The sequence below is a fragment of the Octopus bimaculoides genome, chromosome 3 (assembly GCF_046866305.1).
Source record: "Octopus bimaculoides isolate indiv1 chromosome 3, ASM4686630v1, whole genome shotgun sequence".
NCBI classification, from domain to species: domain Eukaryota; kingdom Metazoa; phylum Mollusca; class Cephalopoda; order Octopoda; family Octopodidae; genus Octopus; species Octopus bimaculoides.
The window spans coordinates 136494257-136514069 of NC_142930.1; the positions used below are offsets into that span (position 1 = coordinate 136494257).

The 19813-nt window shown below is 33.2% G+C and overlaps 1 protein-coding gene across 2 annotated transcripts in view; it reads right to left on the bottom strand.

The window, feature by feature from the left end:
• The window catches only part of LOC106872480 (leukocyte tyrosine kinase receptor), a 466463-nt gene that overhangs the window by 250452 nt on the left and 196198 nt on the right, over window positions 1-19813 (bottom strand). For both annotated transcript variants that reach the window (XM_089349709.1, XM_089349710.1), the window contains exon 3: window positions 3152-3181. In XM_089349709.1, the coding sequence (XP_089205835.1) occupies window positions 3152-3181 (30 nt within the window). The remainder of the gene's footprint in view (window positions 1-3151; window positions 3182-19813) is intronic.

Genomic DNA, 19813 nt, shown 5'->3' on the forward strand with positions numbered 1-19813 from the left:
GCGACTTTACTTGGTCAACGATGACCAAGGATGTCACATAGGAGAAGTAAGCGGGGCGAAGTGTACCCGGTCGGGCACTGGTAGTCTGCTGGTAGATGAAGCCGAGAAGTTGGCTCTGGACTTGATTGGTTCGCGTCAACTGTGTACCCATGCAATCTTATTCTGTTCATAGGAGGTAGCACTTGGTGCAGCATCACCAGGCAGCGCGGTCTTGTGCTAGCGTTTCCAAGGTGTCAGGGTTGATCTCAAAGCTCTTCAGTTATGCTTTGAGCGTGTCTTTGAAACGCTTTTTCAGTCCAAATTGAGTGCGCTTGCCTTCCGCCAGTTCTCTGTGAAAGTCTCTTGGGAAATCGTGTTACAGGCATTTGAACAAGGTGACCTGCTCGCACGACTTGTGTTCTCCTCAGCAGCGTCTAAATGCTTGGCAGATAAGATCGAGAGAGGAACTCCGTGTCTGGGACGTTGTTTTGCCAGGTGATTTCCAGCAGTTTTCCCAGGCAGTTCATGTGGACGCTGTTTAGCTTTTTAGTGTGGCGTTCATAAGCTATCCAATTGTCGCGGTCGTACAGTGGTGTAGGCAGTACAACAGTTTGGCACACCTTCAACGTGATGGTGACCGGCCTAATGTCTTTCCTCTTCCACACTGATTCACGTAGCCGCCCGAATGCTGAACTTCCCTCGGCGATGTGTGCATCGACTTCGTCGTTAATATTCACAGATCTGGAGAGTATGCTACCGGGGTAGTGAACTTATCAAAGAAGTTCAGGGTTTTCCCTTCGACTATGATAGCTGGTTCCACACACGGGTCAAAGATGTGTTAAAGTCTTTCTTTGTCTTCTTATTTGGATTTTCTATATAGATAGATAGATAGATAGATAGATAGATAGATATTTGAAGATAAGCAACAAAAATTCAATAGGTTATAGCAGTACGTACGTTTCGTACAAGCTCCGTTTATTCATGTAGTGAGAACACCACAGAATGTACAATGAAAATGTACTCGTCAGCTGCATAATGGAATTTCATTTTAGAAAGTCATTTTGAAGATGTTTGCAAAAAACAAGAAGAAGAGAAGAAAACATACCATCTCGACTATGCTGCTGTTCCAAAGCAAATATATATATATATATATATATATATATATAAACACGTAAATGTCGAACGATGAAAATGAGTGCTCAACATTACATTAGTGGATATGATTTCTTTTTTCGTGAATTAAGTCTACCATTGGTTTCATGTTATGAAGAGTACGAAAATATTCTAGTGTGCTAACAACTTTTCCAGCCATTCACATGGAGAAAGGTGTTCACCTCTATTTTCGAAGTAAACATAAAATATGAAAGAACATTTCATGAATATTTATTTATATATGTTAATTTTATCTGTTATGGAAGTGCGTTGAGTAGAGGTATTGATATGTTTCTGATATCAAAATATATGAATCTACACAGAGTTTCTCCCTTCTCCGTGCTGGACTGTGACGATCCACTTGACAATTACCGCTTTTTAATCATTCATTTTTCTCAAACTATTTCTGACTCGTAACGTTAAGGATTATCATCAGCAGGGAAGAATTTCTTCCGAAGTATGATTGAGATGCACAAGAATATTCATTGAGAAACCTTAGCCCTTCATACGCTTTATTAGTCACATTATATAATATCTAATTACAACTGTTAACCTAAAAGGAATTAACGAATAATAGCAAAACTTTTCTAGTGCGCATAGTAATTTTAATATCCGAATAACTGGAATGAAATGTCTACCGAATTATATACTGTTTTCAAAAATGTAATTATTTTGAGACGGATAGAACAATGGAATCGCATAACTATCTATGTCTATGTTACAGAATCCTTTCATAACAAGCTGACGAATTATCTATTCAATGTTAATACTGATAGATTGTAAAATATAAACGACCTTATATTTAATTCGGATTATAATATGTTTCAGATTTACTTCGGATTGGATCTGACAACCGAAAGATTATTGAATTTACATTTTCATAAAGTATTAAACTAAACTGTGACTAAATTTCGTTCCTCCAATGGTTTTTCTATAATTTCGGCTATTGCAGCATGAGCTTTACCATCAAATCAAGAGACAATGGGTATAAATATTCATTCTCCACACATGTGGGATTCATTCAGTAATTAATGTATTCAAATTTTATGAATTCAAATTCGTGAATTAATAAAATATTATCTCATCCACATTGACTAACATTTGCATTTGTCGTAAGAATATCATCGAAATACTTCCTTCCATGTGGTTACAGCATCTCATATAATTAACTCATCGAATTTCACTTAGTTTTTCAGCGTAACAAAAATAATCCTATTTTTCTGAATCTCTAAGATATTTAGAAAATTCAATATTCCAAATAATTAGAATTGGTGGATATTTACAGTCAGTCAATAGAATGCCAAAGATATGTTCATAACACACTACACAGGTCGTGAATATTCTCTCTTACCTGTTAAGGCTGTGCTCATAATAGGCTTTGTAATTTAATGTTATTTATCCTATGTTAGCTTTCAAGCTGATTCAGATGTTCGGATTCAACTAGCGCAAGTCCAGGATATTTAACTGCCCATAGGTTTCATAGGTAGAGGACAGACCAATATTCTGTTTTATATTATAACGTATGATATATGTAAATAGAGCTTAACTTCTCAGATATACAATATATAGATCTTTGTTAAGCAGCAGTTGCATGATTGAAATATTATTATCTACTCTAACTAAAGATATATGTATTCCACAAAACTGACCATTTCCAGATCCACTACATAAAGACCAAATCTTTAAGTTTTATCCTCTGTCACTACTTAATCACGAATTTAATCCATAGCTCAAGTCAGTCGAAGATAATAGATAATCACACAACAGTCATACTTTCGAAATAATCAACATGTAAGTAAATTGAAATTAAAGGCAGCTCCATTGACGGAGTAGATTCAAGGACAATGAGGAATGTTTACGACTTAAAAAACTTTAAATAAATAAATGGCATTTTGTCAATTGGAATAATTTTTTCAGTAGCTATTTTCTTGCAAGTATAAAATATTGTTAATTCAACGAATTAGATCCTGAAACAATTCTTCGAAAATTTGTATATATAAACAAAATCTGCAATACGTACTGTCTCTGCTTGAAAACGATTCTCTTTTATCTGAAATAGAAAAGAAATCACATTAGTTTATAGAACAGTCTCAAGAGAAATCAATAATATTTATCTATTTTCCAAGTTATACACACAAAAAAACAATAATATATGGACTGAAGAGAAATATGTTATATTAGTTCAGGCAGTGGAATAAATTCTTCCTCTTGGCATAAATTCATTCCACTGTTTGAACTTTTGCATTAATATTTTCCAATAAAGGCAGACCACGAGCAGTTTTCTTGTATTTAACTATTCCATTACGATAATAATGTTTATGCTTTATCAATTTATTTCTCGTTTAGTGTTGCACAGCATCAATATAATCTCAAAAGGTTGAATATGGAGTTTACTTCAAACTTTAACCATTTGAATATTCTTTGTTAGTGTCATAAATTCAAGTTCTCAGTAATATATACAAGAAGAGTCGACAGCCTCACGAGTGGGTATCAGGTAAATAACCGACGGGTCAGTAGTGGCTCGTATCTTGTCACTAATATTGTGTTGTATCTGTAGTCAAGACAAATAATTATATAGACTAGGTACATAGACAGACGTAATATAATACATCGGCATCGAAAGATTTAGATATCAAGGTAATGCCGTTGTGCGTATATATTCTCTTCTACTCTAGGCACAAGGCCCGAAATTTTTGAGAAGAGGGCCAGTCGATTAGACCGACCCAGTACGCAACTGGTACTTAATTTATCGACGCCGAAAAGATGAAAGCAAAGTCATCCTCGGCGGAATTTGAACACAGAACGTAAAGACAGACGAAATAACTGCTCTTCTTCCACTCTCTATGTCCCTCTATACATACATGATTTGCCACCTTCGGCCCCGGCAAGTTAGAAGCACGTTGACTTGTGAACAAAAAAATACGCCTTTTTCTTTCTCTCTAATTATTTTGGAAAATATTTGAGCACCTTGAATTACGAACTGCTGTGGATAAATAAAGGTAAATATATGCTACAGTTTATATTATTTTCATAAATATGGGAGTATACTACTGAAGATTGTAGTATGTAACAAGCTTAAACTAAATTAATTTTAAAAATCAATTTATTTAATTTGTGTATTAAATATGAAATTGGTTCAGTATTAACCACTGAGATTTTAAAATAAGCTTTATTCATTTGGCCCACTTTTACAGTTATTTCGTAACCAAGGCAAATGTTTTATTTAAACATCGATTATTCAACACGCATAGAAGCTAAGTTTTTTAATTGCTCTCCTCCTTCTTTCTCTCTCTCTCTCTCTTTCTCTGTATATATATAAGGAAAATAGAAAATAGAGATACAATTGATGAATAACAATTGATTTACAACGATTTACATCAATTATCATTTATTAATTACGAACAGACAGAATCTGCTTCGGTTACCATGATTCTCAGTTTTAACCGCCACAAAAATAGTAATGATAGTTATCATTGTAGGCTGTTAGTTAAATCAAATTGAATCACGAAACTTCATTAGAGCGGAAAAGTAAATAAAATATAAGTAAAAAGAAAAAGGAGAAAGTGAGAACGGTGATAATCAATTGGTGCTACATGCTGACCCATAATATTAAGTGGTACATTCCTATATATATGTGGGGAGGAGGCTTGAGTTAGATAAATAAAAATGAGTGTTTTAGTTAAGTCAAAAAATAAAGTGAAAAAATAAGAAATATAATTAGAAATACCGGTAGTTATAGAACTATATAATAATAGTCGACTATAATTTAATTATAGTTGATCTCGTATGCATTTTACTAATTATTATAAGTAGGCAGTATATCTGAAACAACCCCGGTCTGGAGTAGTACTGGAGCGGACAGCAAGAGGATACAAATGGTCAGTTAACTTTCAAAGACAAACTGCTGGCCATTAAGAAACCGTTAAATTCTGTAGTAAAAAGGTAAATAGTGTATATATGCTATAAGGGGCCATACGTTACTTATGTTAGTGATTTTTAGAAGGATATGTACATATATATATGTGTGTATGTGTGTGCGTGTGTGTGTGTGTGTGTGTACAGTAGGGGCCATAATATAAGGGTCAGTAAGAACAAGTGTATTGAAATAGTAATTATAAAAGGTTAACAACAGACTGAGACTAGATATTTTACACATATCTAAATATATCTAACATCTTTTTTTCGTGAAAGTTTCAAGTGAATGAAATAAATATTTCGTAAGTTATGAGGAAAAGAACAAATAATCTTCCAAATTGCAGCGGCCAAAAATATGGAAGAAGCAGTGTAATGGTATGGGGAGTGAGCTCTTCTGCTGGTCCTAGTCCACTTATTCGCCTACAAGGGACTGAAACCTACAAGCAAATTCTTAGAAAGCATGCCGTTCCGCATCTCCGATTCTCATCAGTTCAACCTCCTATCTTTATGCAGGACAACGCTCCCTGTCACACTGCGAAGAGAGTCATAGATTTTTTGAGTGATAAAGATGTTAGATATATCTAAATATGTGTAAAATATCTAGTCTCAATGTTTTGTTAATCTTCTATAATAAATATTTCAATACACTTGCTCTTACTGACCCTTATATTATGACCGCTACTGTATATACATATATAATTTTACATATATATATATTTGTGTAGTGAGTTAAGGAGGATAAAATTAAGCATGACATAACCTGGTCCATAGTAAGACACGTAAAACCATATAATATCATTTCCAGGAGATGCCGACTCTCCTCTGAGGACTCCCTGTCTATTCTGTGGACTAATAAGATCATTAATAGAATTTCTGAAAGACTCTCAAGATGCTTACATGCATATAAATGTAATTTCGTACAATGCAGTTAGAATTCATTTGAGTAACTGTTAACATAATTTACCTTAAGATATGGATGAATTAAATTTAGCTTTAACCTCTCCATTCTTATAAACACCAAGTGGCTATTTAATTCGCTATGTTAACATTTGTGCGCCAACTCACACGTGTGCGTATGATTACATCTTCTGGATGCTTGTATGAGCGAGTGTACGTGCGCCATATAGCCTACGCGACAGCGTTTATACATACATATCCGTTAACGGTTATATTTAAAGATTTTTCGCTGTATTGCATGTTCGTTTCTTTTTTGCATCTATTATTTTATTATTGATCTTCTACATAAATAAAACTATTTCCTTTAATTTGTTGCTTTTCTTTACACGAAATGAGAAGATGCATTGCAGAACTGTTATCTTAACGAGTTACATCTATCTATCACCTGAAGAGACACATATGCACCGTTGGATGTTCCAGAACCAATCGGTAAGCATCCAACCTGTGAGGGATCTATGTTAGATGTGTAGAAACAATTGTAGTGATAAATAAAAATTTTCGTATCTTCCATCTTATGTCTCTCATTTACCATAGATGTATATATACAAATATGTATGTGTGTGTGTATGAGTGAATGCATGTATGTACATATATATATGTGTGTGTGTGTGTATGTGTGTGTGTGTGTGTGTGTGTGTGTGTGTGTGTGTGTGTGTGTGTGTGTGTGTTAATATATCAGATAAAGGGAATTAAATAATTTGAATAGGATTCTCAATAAGGACACCTGGGAATACCGGCTAATAGATTGTACATGCATATATGGTCTGCCTTAAAGAAGTATATTATGTATACAAACTGAAATGCCAGTCCGAAAGTATTAGTCGCAGAATGTAAATACAATTAGTGAGAATGAAGGGAATTTATTGTATTTCATCCTTTAATTACGTTTCTTTCAACACCACATAAAATGTACATTTCCTAAATATGTTCATTAAGTAGGATATGAACATAATAGGATTCATAATATGATAACATATTAGCATTAATGTAAACTATGTGCATTTCTTAAGACAGAGTCTCAAAAGCAATACAATTTACGCTTCGAATATCATTATATCCATAGTTTTTAATAGAAATAGCTAAGTAGATTCATATATATACACAGAGAAAGGTGGATGGAGAGAGAGAGAGGGGGAACAGGAACAAAACAAGGTTGGCAACATATACACATACACATGTATATATATATACACATACGCATGCATATACATACATACACATATACTATATATTGTGAGACATAAACAAACGCAGATACACCCATATTTTCCATTACTTCGAAATATTCACTTCCCTTCTTCATTTTGTTGTATATATATATTCTCGTTCTGCATATAAATGTTTGTGGTCTTCCTCCTGTCTATATTTTATATATTAATACAGTTTTCCTATTGTTTCTGTTTTTTTAATTTTTCTCAAAATTACGGATGAAGTACAGCTGAACTGTATATACAGATACACAAACATATACATTCATAGACTCATGCATACACACATGCACATACACACACGTTCGTACATATATATACATGTAAGTATTTGAGTATTTGACAACTCGTTCGATGCACTGCAATGCGTGGGCAAAATGGTGAATTTTAATAAAACCTTTTGGCTTTTTTTTCCCCACGGAACACTGGAATATTAAAAACGAAGTTTTAGACAACCCTTTATCGTTGTTATTTATTGGCAAAGCTATATTTTATTCCAGCTTATTCCTCATTCGCATTGCCGTAAAGTTTTATTAAAACCCACTAATTTGCTTATATATATATCCATACACGCATATGAACATACATATACTCTTATACGTAGATAACTACGCGTACGTGCTATGAGACATGCATACTCACTCATAGATACATCACATTACTTCTAAATATTTATGCATACACATACCTACACGCACGCGAGCGCACGTACACACACACACACACACACACACACACACACATATTAACGGTCTATAACATATCGTCTGATCATATGAGTTAATGCTGTATCCAAGAACTAATTCCTCCCCCCCCCTTTCACACTACATATAAACTAAGAGTTTGATAATCTATATTTCTATATTAAGAATTTTATAAGTAATGTGTCTTTTATAATGAGTTCAGTTTATATTCATTTATTTATCATTTATTGCAACTGTTCTATTTTGTTAACATGACGGTGATTTTTGGTACGTTCATCTTTTAATCAAATAGCACATTTTAACAAATATAATTTATTATTACGAAACAGTATTTCATATTATATGCTAATTTTACATATATATTATAAAATAAATGATTTCTTTTACAAGTTTATGTAGATTTAATATTTAAGTGCAATTATATTTCTCCGTCTGGTTTAATTATTAACGATTTACGATTCAGTCTATTTGAAACGTGAATATTAAATTATCAATAAAGATACGCATATAGGAAACTATTTACGCATTCTAACATATACAAACATTTACACACACTTATGTATGTACGTATATTTGTATATTTACACACACAGACACATGCATGCATACATACATACGGTAGTCGTTGGCGGCATCGTTCGAGGTTTAAGATTTTGGACCATATATAATACTACGTGATATTAGTTACAGCACTCTTAGTCCAAATCCCAACCTAGTAAACTTTGCGTTTCGAAGTCAATCAACATTTTACCAGTACATATTCAAATATATCACAGTAATAGTGAAAATACTGTTTACTTATCTTTATAGAGCTATTAGCGAAAGTAATAAATAGTTAAAGACATATGTGTGTGTATGTGCTTCTGTGTGTGTACGTGTGTGCATGTGTGCGTGCGTGTGTGCAACCGAAATTCAGCGACGTACGTCGCTGGATTTCGCTTGACTGGTTTGTTTACATTCTGTAAGAAAATAACGATGGTAGGTTGCGTGCCGTCGATTATTCTTTCACCCTCTTGGATGATGTGTGTGTTTTGCTAATAATAGTATTGGTGATGGCAATAATGCGACCCTGATGAGATGGAGTATCCAGAAATTTGTAATATGTTGTAATTTGTTACAATATTTTACGAGACATCTTATGATGTGGTTTATTTTTCCGGGATACCCTATTGAAATGTGCATAGGTTTGGCTTATTGTGGTTGTTTCTGTTATTATAATTGTTGCTGCAATAAAGTATCTTCAATGCATTGATTTTGAGCTCTATCCTTTCAGAGACATGTATACATATATATATACAAAAACTCAACTGTGAGTTTTTGGCTAAGACTGTTAACAGATACTATATATTTTGTAAAATTTGTTTTATAAAAGTATATATTTAATATATATATATATACGACGGGCTGCTTTCAGTTTCCTTCTACCAAATCCACTCACAAACCTTTGGTCGGCCCGAAGCTAAAGTAGAACCCAGAACTATGTGGTTGGTAAGCAAGCTACCTACTACACAGTCACTCCTGTGTCTTTTGTTTAAATGATAATTATTCATTTATACTTCGCAAATACCTCATGTGCAAGCATCTCAATGCTTGCTCCTGTCTAGAATTTATCACATTAGTCTTGGATGTGAAAATCATGTAAAATTCTTCTCAACAAGGTCATATATGTTGTTTCCAGGTCTGTATGGTTTTGGTTTTGCAGTGCAAATTAACTCTAATTTAATCCGCATAGTCCTTGTTACTGTCCTTAAAAGACCAAATTAATTTCCTAAGACTCCTTTGGACCCTTTATTTTGTCTTTAAATGAACTCAAATGATTTGCTATTCTCCTCTTGAAAATTAATGATGTCCCACCAATGTAAAAGAATTCCTTACCCTCAGATGTAATTATACATTTATATATTACATTTTTAGTTTTACACTTATTTTCCACATAACATGATTCTCGTTGCAAAGATAGATTTGATCATTTATTGTAGAATTAAATTCATTTCCACCAAGTTCCTTATTACTATTTATTCCTTTAGATAACGTTAACTATATTCTATTTCTAGCTGAATTTTTATTCGATTTGACGTTATTATTTATATTAGATTGGACTCTGTCCCTTTCCACGACATTTAATTTCTTAGCGTTCCCTACTATTTGCGTTTCTTTATTCCGTTTGACGCTATTATGCTTCGAATTTATTACGCTATTCTGATCTTAATCGCTTTTCTGAAATTTCGATATTATTTTAAGATTATGTGCTGTTATAATTTGTGCAATATTACGGCTAAGACAATAACCCGATCTAATCTTATGTCAATTAAAATTTTGTAACGATTATGGCTTTTTAGAAAATATTTTTGAATTGCTATATTAAACAATTTGGAAAAATTGTAATTGACCTGTTTACCAAATGGAACGATTAATGATATAAAGTATTCTCCGAGTTAAGATCATAGTTTTAATGTTTATACCAGTTTTTGAAGGAGTTAGTGTTCTGTGATTTCCATCCATTTTAAAGTTAGCGTTTATTCTACTTTTATTTTTATCTTTAAATCTTCTAGCCGATTTTATATTAAAAGAATTTGAGATTTTATTAGAGAATACTACATTCTCATTTCCATTAACAGTACGAACAATATTTTGCTCAAATATTTCTGCATTGATTAGAAACAATACTTTTAGCCCTATAGCCGCCCAAACATTTAAGCATCAAGTTAATGCTTTTCGGTATTTATTCGCTTTATGGCGGCGAACTGACAGAATCGTTAGCAGAGCGGGAGAAATGCTTGGCAGCATTTCGTCCGTCTTTATTTTCTGAGTTTATATTCTATCGAGGTCAACTTTACTTTTGTTCCTTTTGAATTCGATTAAATAAGTACCAGTTGAGCACAGGAGTCGATATAATCGACTTAATCTCTTGCTCGAACTTTGCCCTATGCTACAGTTTGAAATCAATATATATATTTGCTGTGAAATTTCGTTACCGATAGAAAGTTTGTTTTCTCATCTTAAATTAATAAGATAGTTCCCTTAATTTAAACTATTCTATTCTAGAAGGTTTTATCGCACAGATTTTATCGTTGAACCGCAAAGCACATTTCTCAGTCGAAATCCAACGTAGATGGTATTTACTTTCCATCCTTCTGATTCCGAGAAAATAATTTCTAAACATGCAATGTTATTCTTTTGCTGTTATTGTCATTGTTTTTTATATCTATGGTTAAAGATATTCTAGCTCTGACGTATTTTAGGAGTGCGTTTCGGTCTTCATTATCTAATATATACTTCATTTTGTTTTTTTAGCGGTAGAGAGATGTTTTTTCTTCAGTTGATTCGATGATTTCAAGGGAATTTGTTGAAAATTTTTAGCATGTAGCGTGATCGCACAAATACTTTCTTGTTAGATCAGCATGTAATCTGTTTATTTCCGTGATAATATTGTTCTACTACACTCGTGTTCCCTTCTACACATTAATCTTTCTCGTCAACAGTTTCAAAGTAAAATAAGCAAAACGAAGAATGAAAACAAAGGTTCACCTTGAAGAAAATAAGATTAAATGCATTTTATCATGAAATCTTCTGAATGATGCATATTAAAACCATTCTTATGCAGATAATTTTTGACAGCTAAAAGCGTAATATAAAGGGGAAAAAGTGAGACATTTTACGTTGTTTCTACCATGAACATATATTAGATTCCAAGCATAGAAATTATATGATCGAGTGTATACTTCTTTAAAATAAATGCGTTTGATTTTTCTCAACTATTTTATACTAACAAATAACTCTCACACGCATAATTGTTTTTGAAATAGTCACCAGGCAACAAATGCAAATGTTATTCGGTTACATCGATTCTTATACTTGAGAAGCACATCATTTAGTTGATCTAAGGGGGAATGAAAGTTGAAGTTGGCGTCAGTGATATTTGAATTCAGAATGTAGAGTCGGAATAAATACGCAAGTCAGGACGCAACTGCGATTTTGCCAATTCACCATCGTGATCTTATACATAATACTGTAAACATACACTGAAACACATACAGATTCATACACAATGATATTATTATACAAAAAGCATTAATCAAAACCATGCTCATGATCTACTAACACAAACACACAGAAAAACATTGGTACACACTTTGTTTTAACATACTTCATGCACACAGACATACTCATACGCATGCTCACATATTGCTTTAGATCTGGGTTTCTCAGAGATTTGTTGTACCTATAAACCCCTTTGATTATAATTTTATTCAGGTGGGTTCCATAGTCATTCAATGATTAAACTAATTTTATAGAAACTTCTTTCAAAATTCCTCTTTTGGTTTTCACACATTAACTTGTACAGTTTGAACTATGTAAAATGTTAGAGAAATAAACCTAGCTCTTTCATGCAATACGTACTAGCGCATACATCGAAAGCAAACTGTTTTTCATGAGCTCTTAAACAACTACTGTGGATCTCCAATTCACTATTTTCCACTGAGGAACCCCAGAATCTTATACGGACCCTCAGGGTCCATATGGACCCCGATTGAGAACCACTGCTTTAGATTGATACACACAAATGTATAACAACATTATGAACTTCTACTTCTCCACCTACTGACTTCAGATAGCACAAATACAAAAATGCTAACATATCTACACAAATCTTCAACAATAGAAATACTTGATTTAATACGAAACACAAACGCCCACAAATTATTTTATGTACTTTCTTTCAGCCTAACATATATAGCCATAAATAAAATAATTGGTACGAATAATATGAGTGAGCGTACATGTGTGAACGTGTATATATGCAGACAGATAGATAGAAGAATAGACAGACACACAAAGATAGACAGACACACAAAGATAGACAGACAGACAGACAGACAGATAGATAGATATACTGGAGGACAAAGGAACTTAGAGCAGTGTGGTAAAACGCATCCCGATTGCAGCCAACTGGAGCACACACACACACACATGGTGTATAAGTGTGTTTGTGCGTGTGTGTGTTTGCGCATGCGTGCGTATCAGTGTTTGTTCAGGCGTGCGTATGTATGTATGTACATGTATGCAACTTAGGAACAGAAATACTCAGAACAGCTAACGAGAAGTCCATTATCATCCTATTTTTGCATCAGAAAAACAGAGGAAGCTTAAGGAACCTGAAGAATAATTCATAAGAAAAGCTAACAAATACAAAAGTCTAAATTACATGTATAACATTAACAGCCATCTCTTAGTTCGTGCCTAGAATATTCTACTGGGATCAATTAGATTTAATGAAAGTTTCAGAATGGAAATTACGTTCCATTTTGCAATCAATATTATGTCAAAACATAAAACAGTTGTCAATTTGACGTAAACATTCGCGATATTCAAATCTTCAAGCTACATTACAAGCAGCAGTCACGGGGAATATATATATATAGATTTACTCCAATATACGGAGTTGTTAACTATGTAAATACATACTTATCGTCAAGACTTTAATTACGGTCATCGGCGCATGCAGAGATACAGACCACATGTTGAAACAAAGGCTGGTAGTGCCCCACTTTTGTGTGGGATATAATGTGTGTATATGTTTGTGTGTGTTTATATATGCATAAAGATAGAAAGATATATCGATACATACATATACAACCATACACGTACTTTACACACACACACATATGTGAGCATATATATATATATATATATATATATATATATATATATATGCTCACAAGGAATGGCGTGTAAGACTGATGCAGGTAGAGGAGGAGTGGGAATAGGATTAAAGAAATTGAGGATAGGAATTTAACCCGTCACGTTTGTAAGATTTTAGAAACGAAAATTTCAATATCCGTTTTAGGAACCAAACTGAAGACCAAGAGGTACTGAGTTGTTGTCGGATCGGAAATGTTGAGCGATGTGTAATCCACTGCCTAATCGGACAGTCAGCTGTCTAATTGTCTGTTTGTCCAACGTACATCCAATCGCAAAAGGAACGCTGTAGAGCGTAGATAAAGGATAAAAGTATCAAGGTTGAAATAGTTCTGTCTTCTATAGTAAATATATACTTTAAAGATGAAAATGTGGAAAAGCACACATTTAGATAGCGTTTCTGCAGAATATTGTAATTTGAATTGCAAATTTGTATCACTTTATCTATATACTACTAAAACTCTGCGATTGCTTGCTTGCTTTTGTGTTTGCTTGCGTGCTTGCTTTCTCGGGTGCTTGTTTGTAATTTAATACAGCCAAACCGGCGCATAATGGGAAAAATACTCTGAAAGTAAAGTACCTCTAAGATGTGAATACAAACGGAATAAAACAATTTTCGCGTAAATCGGATCACGGATTCTCGAGATACGCGGGGGGTTTTTTGTGTGGGGTACCTTCATGAATAGCTAAAATGGTGCATAATGGGAAAATACTCCGAAAGTAACATAACCCTGTAATGGGAATATATAATACTGTCAAGATTGTTTCCATTAATTTTATGTTTACGTTATATACCAATTCCTTTTACATTTTTGCAGAAGTGTGCAGATATTCCATAAATAACTGCTGTTACTGAAGTTCAAGTTTATCTCGGAAGTTCTATTTCTATTAAATACTGTACATAATCAATAAAACCTTAAACATGAATTTGTAAATCTATGATAACACGAACGAATTGAAATATTTAACTGAATCACCATAAAATTAACTTTCTTTTCAATGTAATGTTTCAGTCAGCTTCAATGCTTTATAACTTGAACTGTCACTGACCCAAAGGGTCTCGGGTAGTCTATTAATTTTTAAATCCAAAAACACGGTGACCTAGCAGAATCGTTACCATGCCAGACAAAAATGGCGGCATTTCATCCAGCTTTACGTTCTGACTGCTCAAATATCATCAACGTCAACGTTGGATTTCATCCTATCAGTAGAAGACCGACGTTGATATTATCGCTTATCCTCCTCCCACCAAAATTTCCCACCTAAGACTCTTAAAGCTGAGTATCCGACTTCGATGGCATACAAGTGACCGAGGTCAATCATATCTCTGACCGAGACACTTGTGCGTAGAGGGTTACTCATTTACAGCTTAATGAACTGAAGCCACGGGAAATGAAATGTTTTTCTCAAGAAGTCAACTCACCACCGGGTCAAGAAATCGAAACCATAAACTCCCATGCAATATTCGTTTTCACAAACACTAAGTACTCCATATTAAATTAGGATTTACGATACCTCGATTAGTAAAACATCGAAATATGTACTTAGATTTATCATTAGATCACCCCTGATGTAACAATCGTATGGTTAAATGTGTGCTACTTCTATAAAATTGGAGTCACTGAGACATTAGAAAACAAAACTTCTAATAAATGAACTACTAATTGGTATTTCAAGTTACTTGTCAAACAAGGACAACTCTGTATTATCATGTTTTATTAAATATTTTCAATATCCGGCCTTGAATTTATTTGCAAATACAAATATTGCTAATGATAACTTGAAATTAATTAATTATTTACAAATGTCAAACTTTCGTAAAGCATGGTGTAATATTTGTGATGTAATATTTGTTATGTTGCATTGCATTGACTTGCTTGGGTGAATATTTATAAATGGTAGCCTTTGAACGGACAACAAACACAACATTTATGAAACTATACTTTCAACCGATGATATAAACAACATTTCGATTTGTAAACATGATTTTCTGACTTAATCCTTCATACATAATTATTAAGTCTGAATTTATTTTCTAATTTTATCGGCCGATTATATAAGTTTCCATTACTTACACTGAATCTTTTCGGGACCTCTATAATATCGGAATACTTCATGTATTTTGATTTGAGGGAAATTATTCACCAACTGTTTCTATCGGGTTGAGCGATTGCTTTTAATTTCGCTATATTAGTGCTTAACAAATAGTGAAATACACTTTCGGTCTTCCCCTTCGTGTAATGGATAGCAATGCTTTACGGTTTGCAGCAGACATAAAATTCGTTTTCTGGAAGGGATAATACATCATTTTCCTTTCTCATATATATCAATATATAAATTAATAACGTGGATAATCTCAGTTTAGAACTCAAAGGAAACAGGTATAGCCGTCACTTTATTGTGGCGACTGGTTGGAAAAAGGTAGTTGGATGGGAGAGCTAGCAATAAGGGGAGATATTAATGTTTTGGTGATCCCAAAACGAAGGTGCGCGTGCGTTTGTGTATGTGAAAGTGTGTAAGTATGTGTGTGTGGATAGGGGCTAGTGACTTTGGCGTATGGATGATGGTGTGTGGGTGGACAGATGATATATATATATATATATATATATATACAGAGAGAGAGAGAGAGAGAGGTACATACATAAATACATACATACATGCATACATACATACATACATACATGTGTGTGCATATGAATATATGTACCGTTTCAGGGTGTTCTGACTGTTCGGAAAAGAGGCGTACCTAATTTCTTTCCCTAGTCGATAGCATAGTTTAAGCAGTTACGATATACAGCAATCAGTTATTAGACAGTTACCACAGTGAATAGCCTAATTTGTATATTTGTAGACACCATATTTCTATGCTTCAGATTGCTTAAAAAGTTTCCGACTGCAATATAACAGATGAATATTTTATGTAATGGTCTGAGGTAGGAAGTTAAATACATCTCCTCTCAAGAGCGATCCACAAACTGAAAAACATTTCGCCAAGAATTCCTACCTCCTTTTCACATTCAAATGATTTCCTCTCTCTTCAAAGATTTTCTATTATGTGTGCATGTGCGTAGATTAATGAAAAGCACGTGCGTTTTCAATGATTGCGTCTTTGAATTCTTCCAAGATATGGAATATATATGAAATGAAGAAAACTTTACAATTGAGAGATAAGAGTAATCTGCGAATGACAAATTTATAAGGAGCAATAGCGCATTAAGAACTGGCCTTTGAACAGTTTGCGAGCAAGCACACACCATTCTTGCATTAAATATTACGCGCTAGCTACTATTTGTTAGCTTTTTTTAAATTCTAGTTTCAGAGAAAAATACGTGAAAATTGTGTTTAATTTTTAAACAATTTAAAAAAATATTTTCCATACCAATAAATTTTCATTTCTGTCTATTTACATCGCAATTTCCTTAGCTAATTTTAAGATTTGCTTAATACAAATATCACTTAGAATGCACTGTTGGGCAGGGGAAAATCATGCCCAGAATAATATCTCGTATTTTTTGAAAAATAGAAAACAAAATATCAGTTCCAAAATATTAATTATTTCTCTTAATTATCTTTGTTGATTTTATCAAATATTATTATTTCTACTCTAGGCACAGGGCCTTGAAAATTTTGTGGGATAAGTCCATTACATTGACTCCAGTGCATGACTGGTACTTTGCAAAGTCGACCTCGGCGGAATTTGAACTCACAACGTAGCGGCATACGAAAGCATTTCGCCCGGCGTGCTAACAACTCTGCCAGCTCACCGCCTGATTTTGTAAAATATTATGGTTATTCAATGATGTTCTTGAATTTAGCATAATCATCATATAATCATGATATAAGCGAGCCAAAATTTTCTCCAACTTGTCATTAAGATACTGTCATGGTTTCAAGTAACAGAAGCATAGATGTTGCGAACGGCGCTGCCATTGAGTATTATATTTTATAACGATTTTCCTGGTCTGAACGGCAAAACTGACCTCAAGTCTTTCTATGATGGAAAATGATGTGCCATTTTAATAATGCCTGATAAGAAACTTAGACACTCCCATGCCCTGGCGATGGTCGAGCCCCCGTACTTCCTAATCACCATTAGACTCATCCAACTCTTCTGAACTGTCCTCAGATTTACACCCAAATACTCTGAAATGTTCATATTGGAGCTTTCGGCGCGATTGCCAAGCAATACAGTATGTCGTTTTCAAGTTTCTGGCAGCGTAAATTGTGTCATGATGCTGTTCTTCTCACAGTCGGTGCCCAACTAACTCTACTATACTGCATAGTCAACAAAATCAAAAACAAACAATGTGCATGCACAAAATTAAAAATATAACATGGCGACAGTTTACCCATCGCACTCTGTACATTCATACATATATATATATATAGTTTATCTAATGCGATCCAGTGGCATGTTATTCTAGAGTAGCCCGACACAGTCGGTTCCTCGAACAGCAGAATACTGGACAACAGTTATAGATACAGTGATCTATAAAAGTGGTGATACTAGTAGCTAGTACACATGATTTGTTGAATCCTTAATTTACATGTTGGCTTTTGACTAAGAGCGTTGGAAGAGGAAAAGACTGTCAAGTGCGTACCCTAGAACAAGAACACACACAAACACGTTCTCATTCATACACACACACATGCACACACACACACACACACACCTCAGAGAGTAATAAAACAGAAGAGTAAAATAAGACGAAAGAAACAAAGGCAAGAAGAGAGAAGAGAGAACAAAAGAAAACGATGAAGAAGAACGTGATTATATATATATATATATATATATATATATATATATATAATATATAGTTTTAGGGAAAATAACTAAGTTTCAAGAACTCATCGATGAAAATCCACTATCACATATAGAAAAATTAACAATTAAAAGCACAATAAATATAAAACAAAGTAAATATCATAATACCAATGATAATTTATGTAAGCTGGTTTTTGTATATAATATACATGTTAGCATATATTATAATGGATGAAGGGATGATTATTGAATGTTTATTATTTTGATATTTTTAATAATTTTTCTATCTTTATAAAATAAGTATTTCATATAATTTCATTTGGTACTTATTGTTGGTTGAGATATATATATATTTATTTATTTATTTTAATTATTGTTCTACTTTCGACCTGAAGATTAGCTATATTTTTGAATAGAATTTATTTTCGATATTTTCAATTGATTTTAATTGGTTTTAATCGATTTATATTTTCTTTCTATTTGAAAATTGGTTATGAAACACGTGTAGTCATTTTATTATCTTTATCTTATGATATTTACTTTGTTTTATATTATACTCATTTATTGTGCTTTTAATTGTTAATTTTTCTATATGTGATAGTGGATTTTCATCGATGAGTTCTTGAAACTTGGTTATTTTCCCTAAAACTATATATTTTATATATATATTTTATCTATAAAGCTCAATTTAATTTTGATTTTTTATAAATTGATTTTAATTGAGTTTTTGCCTGTAATTTTGGATTTTGTCCCTAATATTATATATATATATATATATATATATATATATATATATATATATATATAGCTTGTTTTCATGCCTGTTAGACATGTGGTAAAACAACATGAACAAATTTAAAGAAACTTTTGCTGCTACTTCTAGTTAGTGAAAAGTCTGCATTGGGTCCTTCGTTCCCGATTGAAGTTTACAAGGAATGATTTACGAGAAATATGAAAATATTTGTAAAAAAACAAGACATAACGTGTTAAGCATAAAATCTACTTTTTAATCAGTGCCTGTAACTCATCATTGATAAAATTTCGCCAAATATCTAGGAGAGCATTGTGTGTTTCCTTGGCTTAAGAGATACAATGTCAGAGTATTGACAAAAAGAGCCTCTTGACCATATCTCGTTATGTAGGTGGGCTGTTGTGATAACAAAAGCGCTTAATCTCGGAGGAGGTCAATTCGAAGTTGTATATCTGCTAGTCGATCCCGAACGTAGGCAAACAACGCTGCTTTAATCTAAAGTTCTATGTATTTAAGAGAGAGGCATATTGATTCATGTAAAGTGATAAAAAATGCTTCAGCTACTAGAAATTGCATCGAAGAGTTATAAATTTGCTACACTGCTTAGTGGATTATTCTGTAGATCTTGAGAAACTTTATGTCACATTAACTGAAATATTCCTCATTAGTAAATAATTCAGGG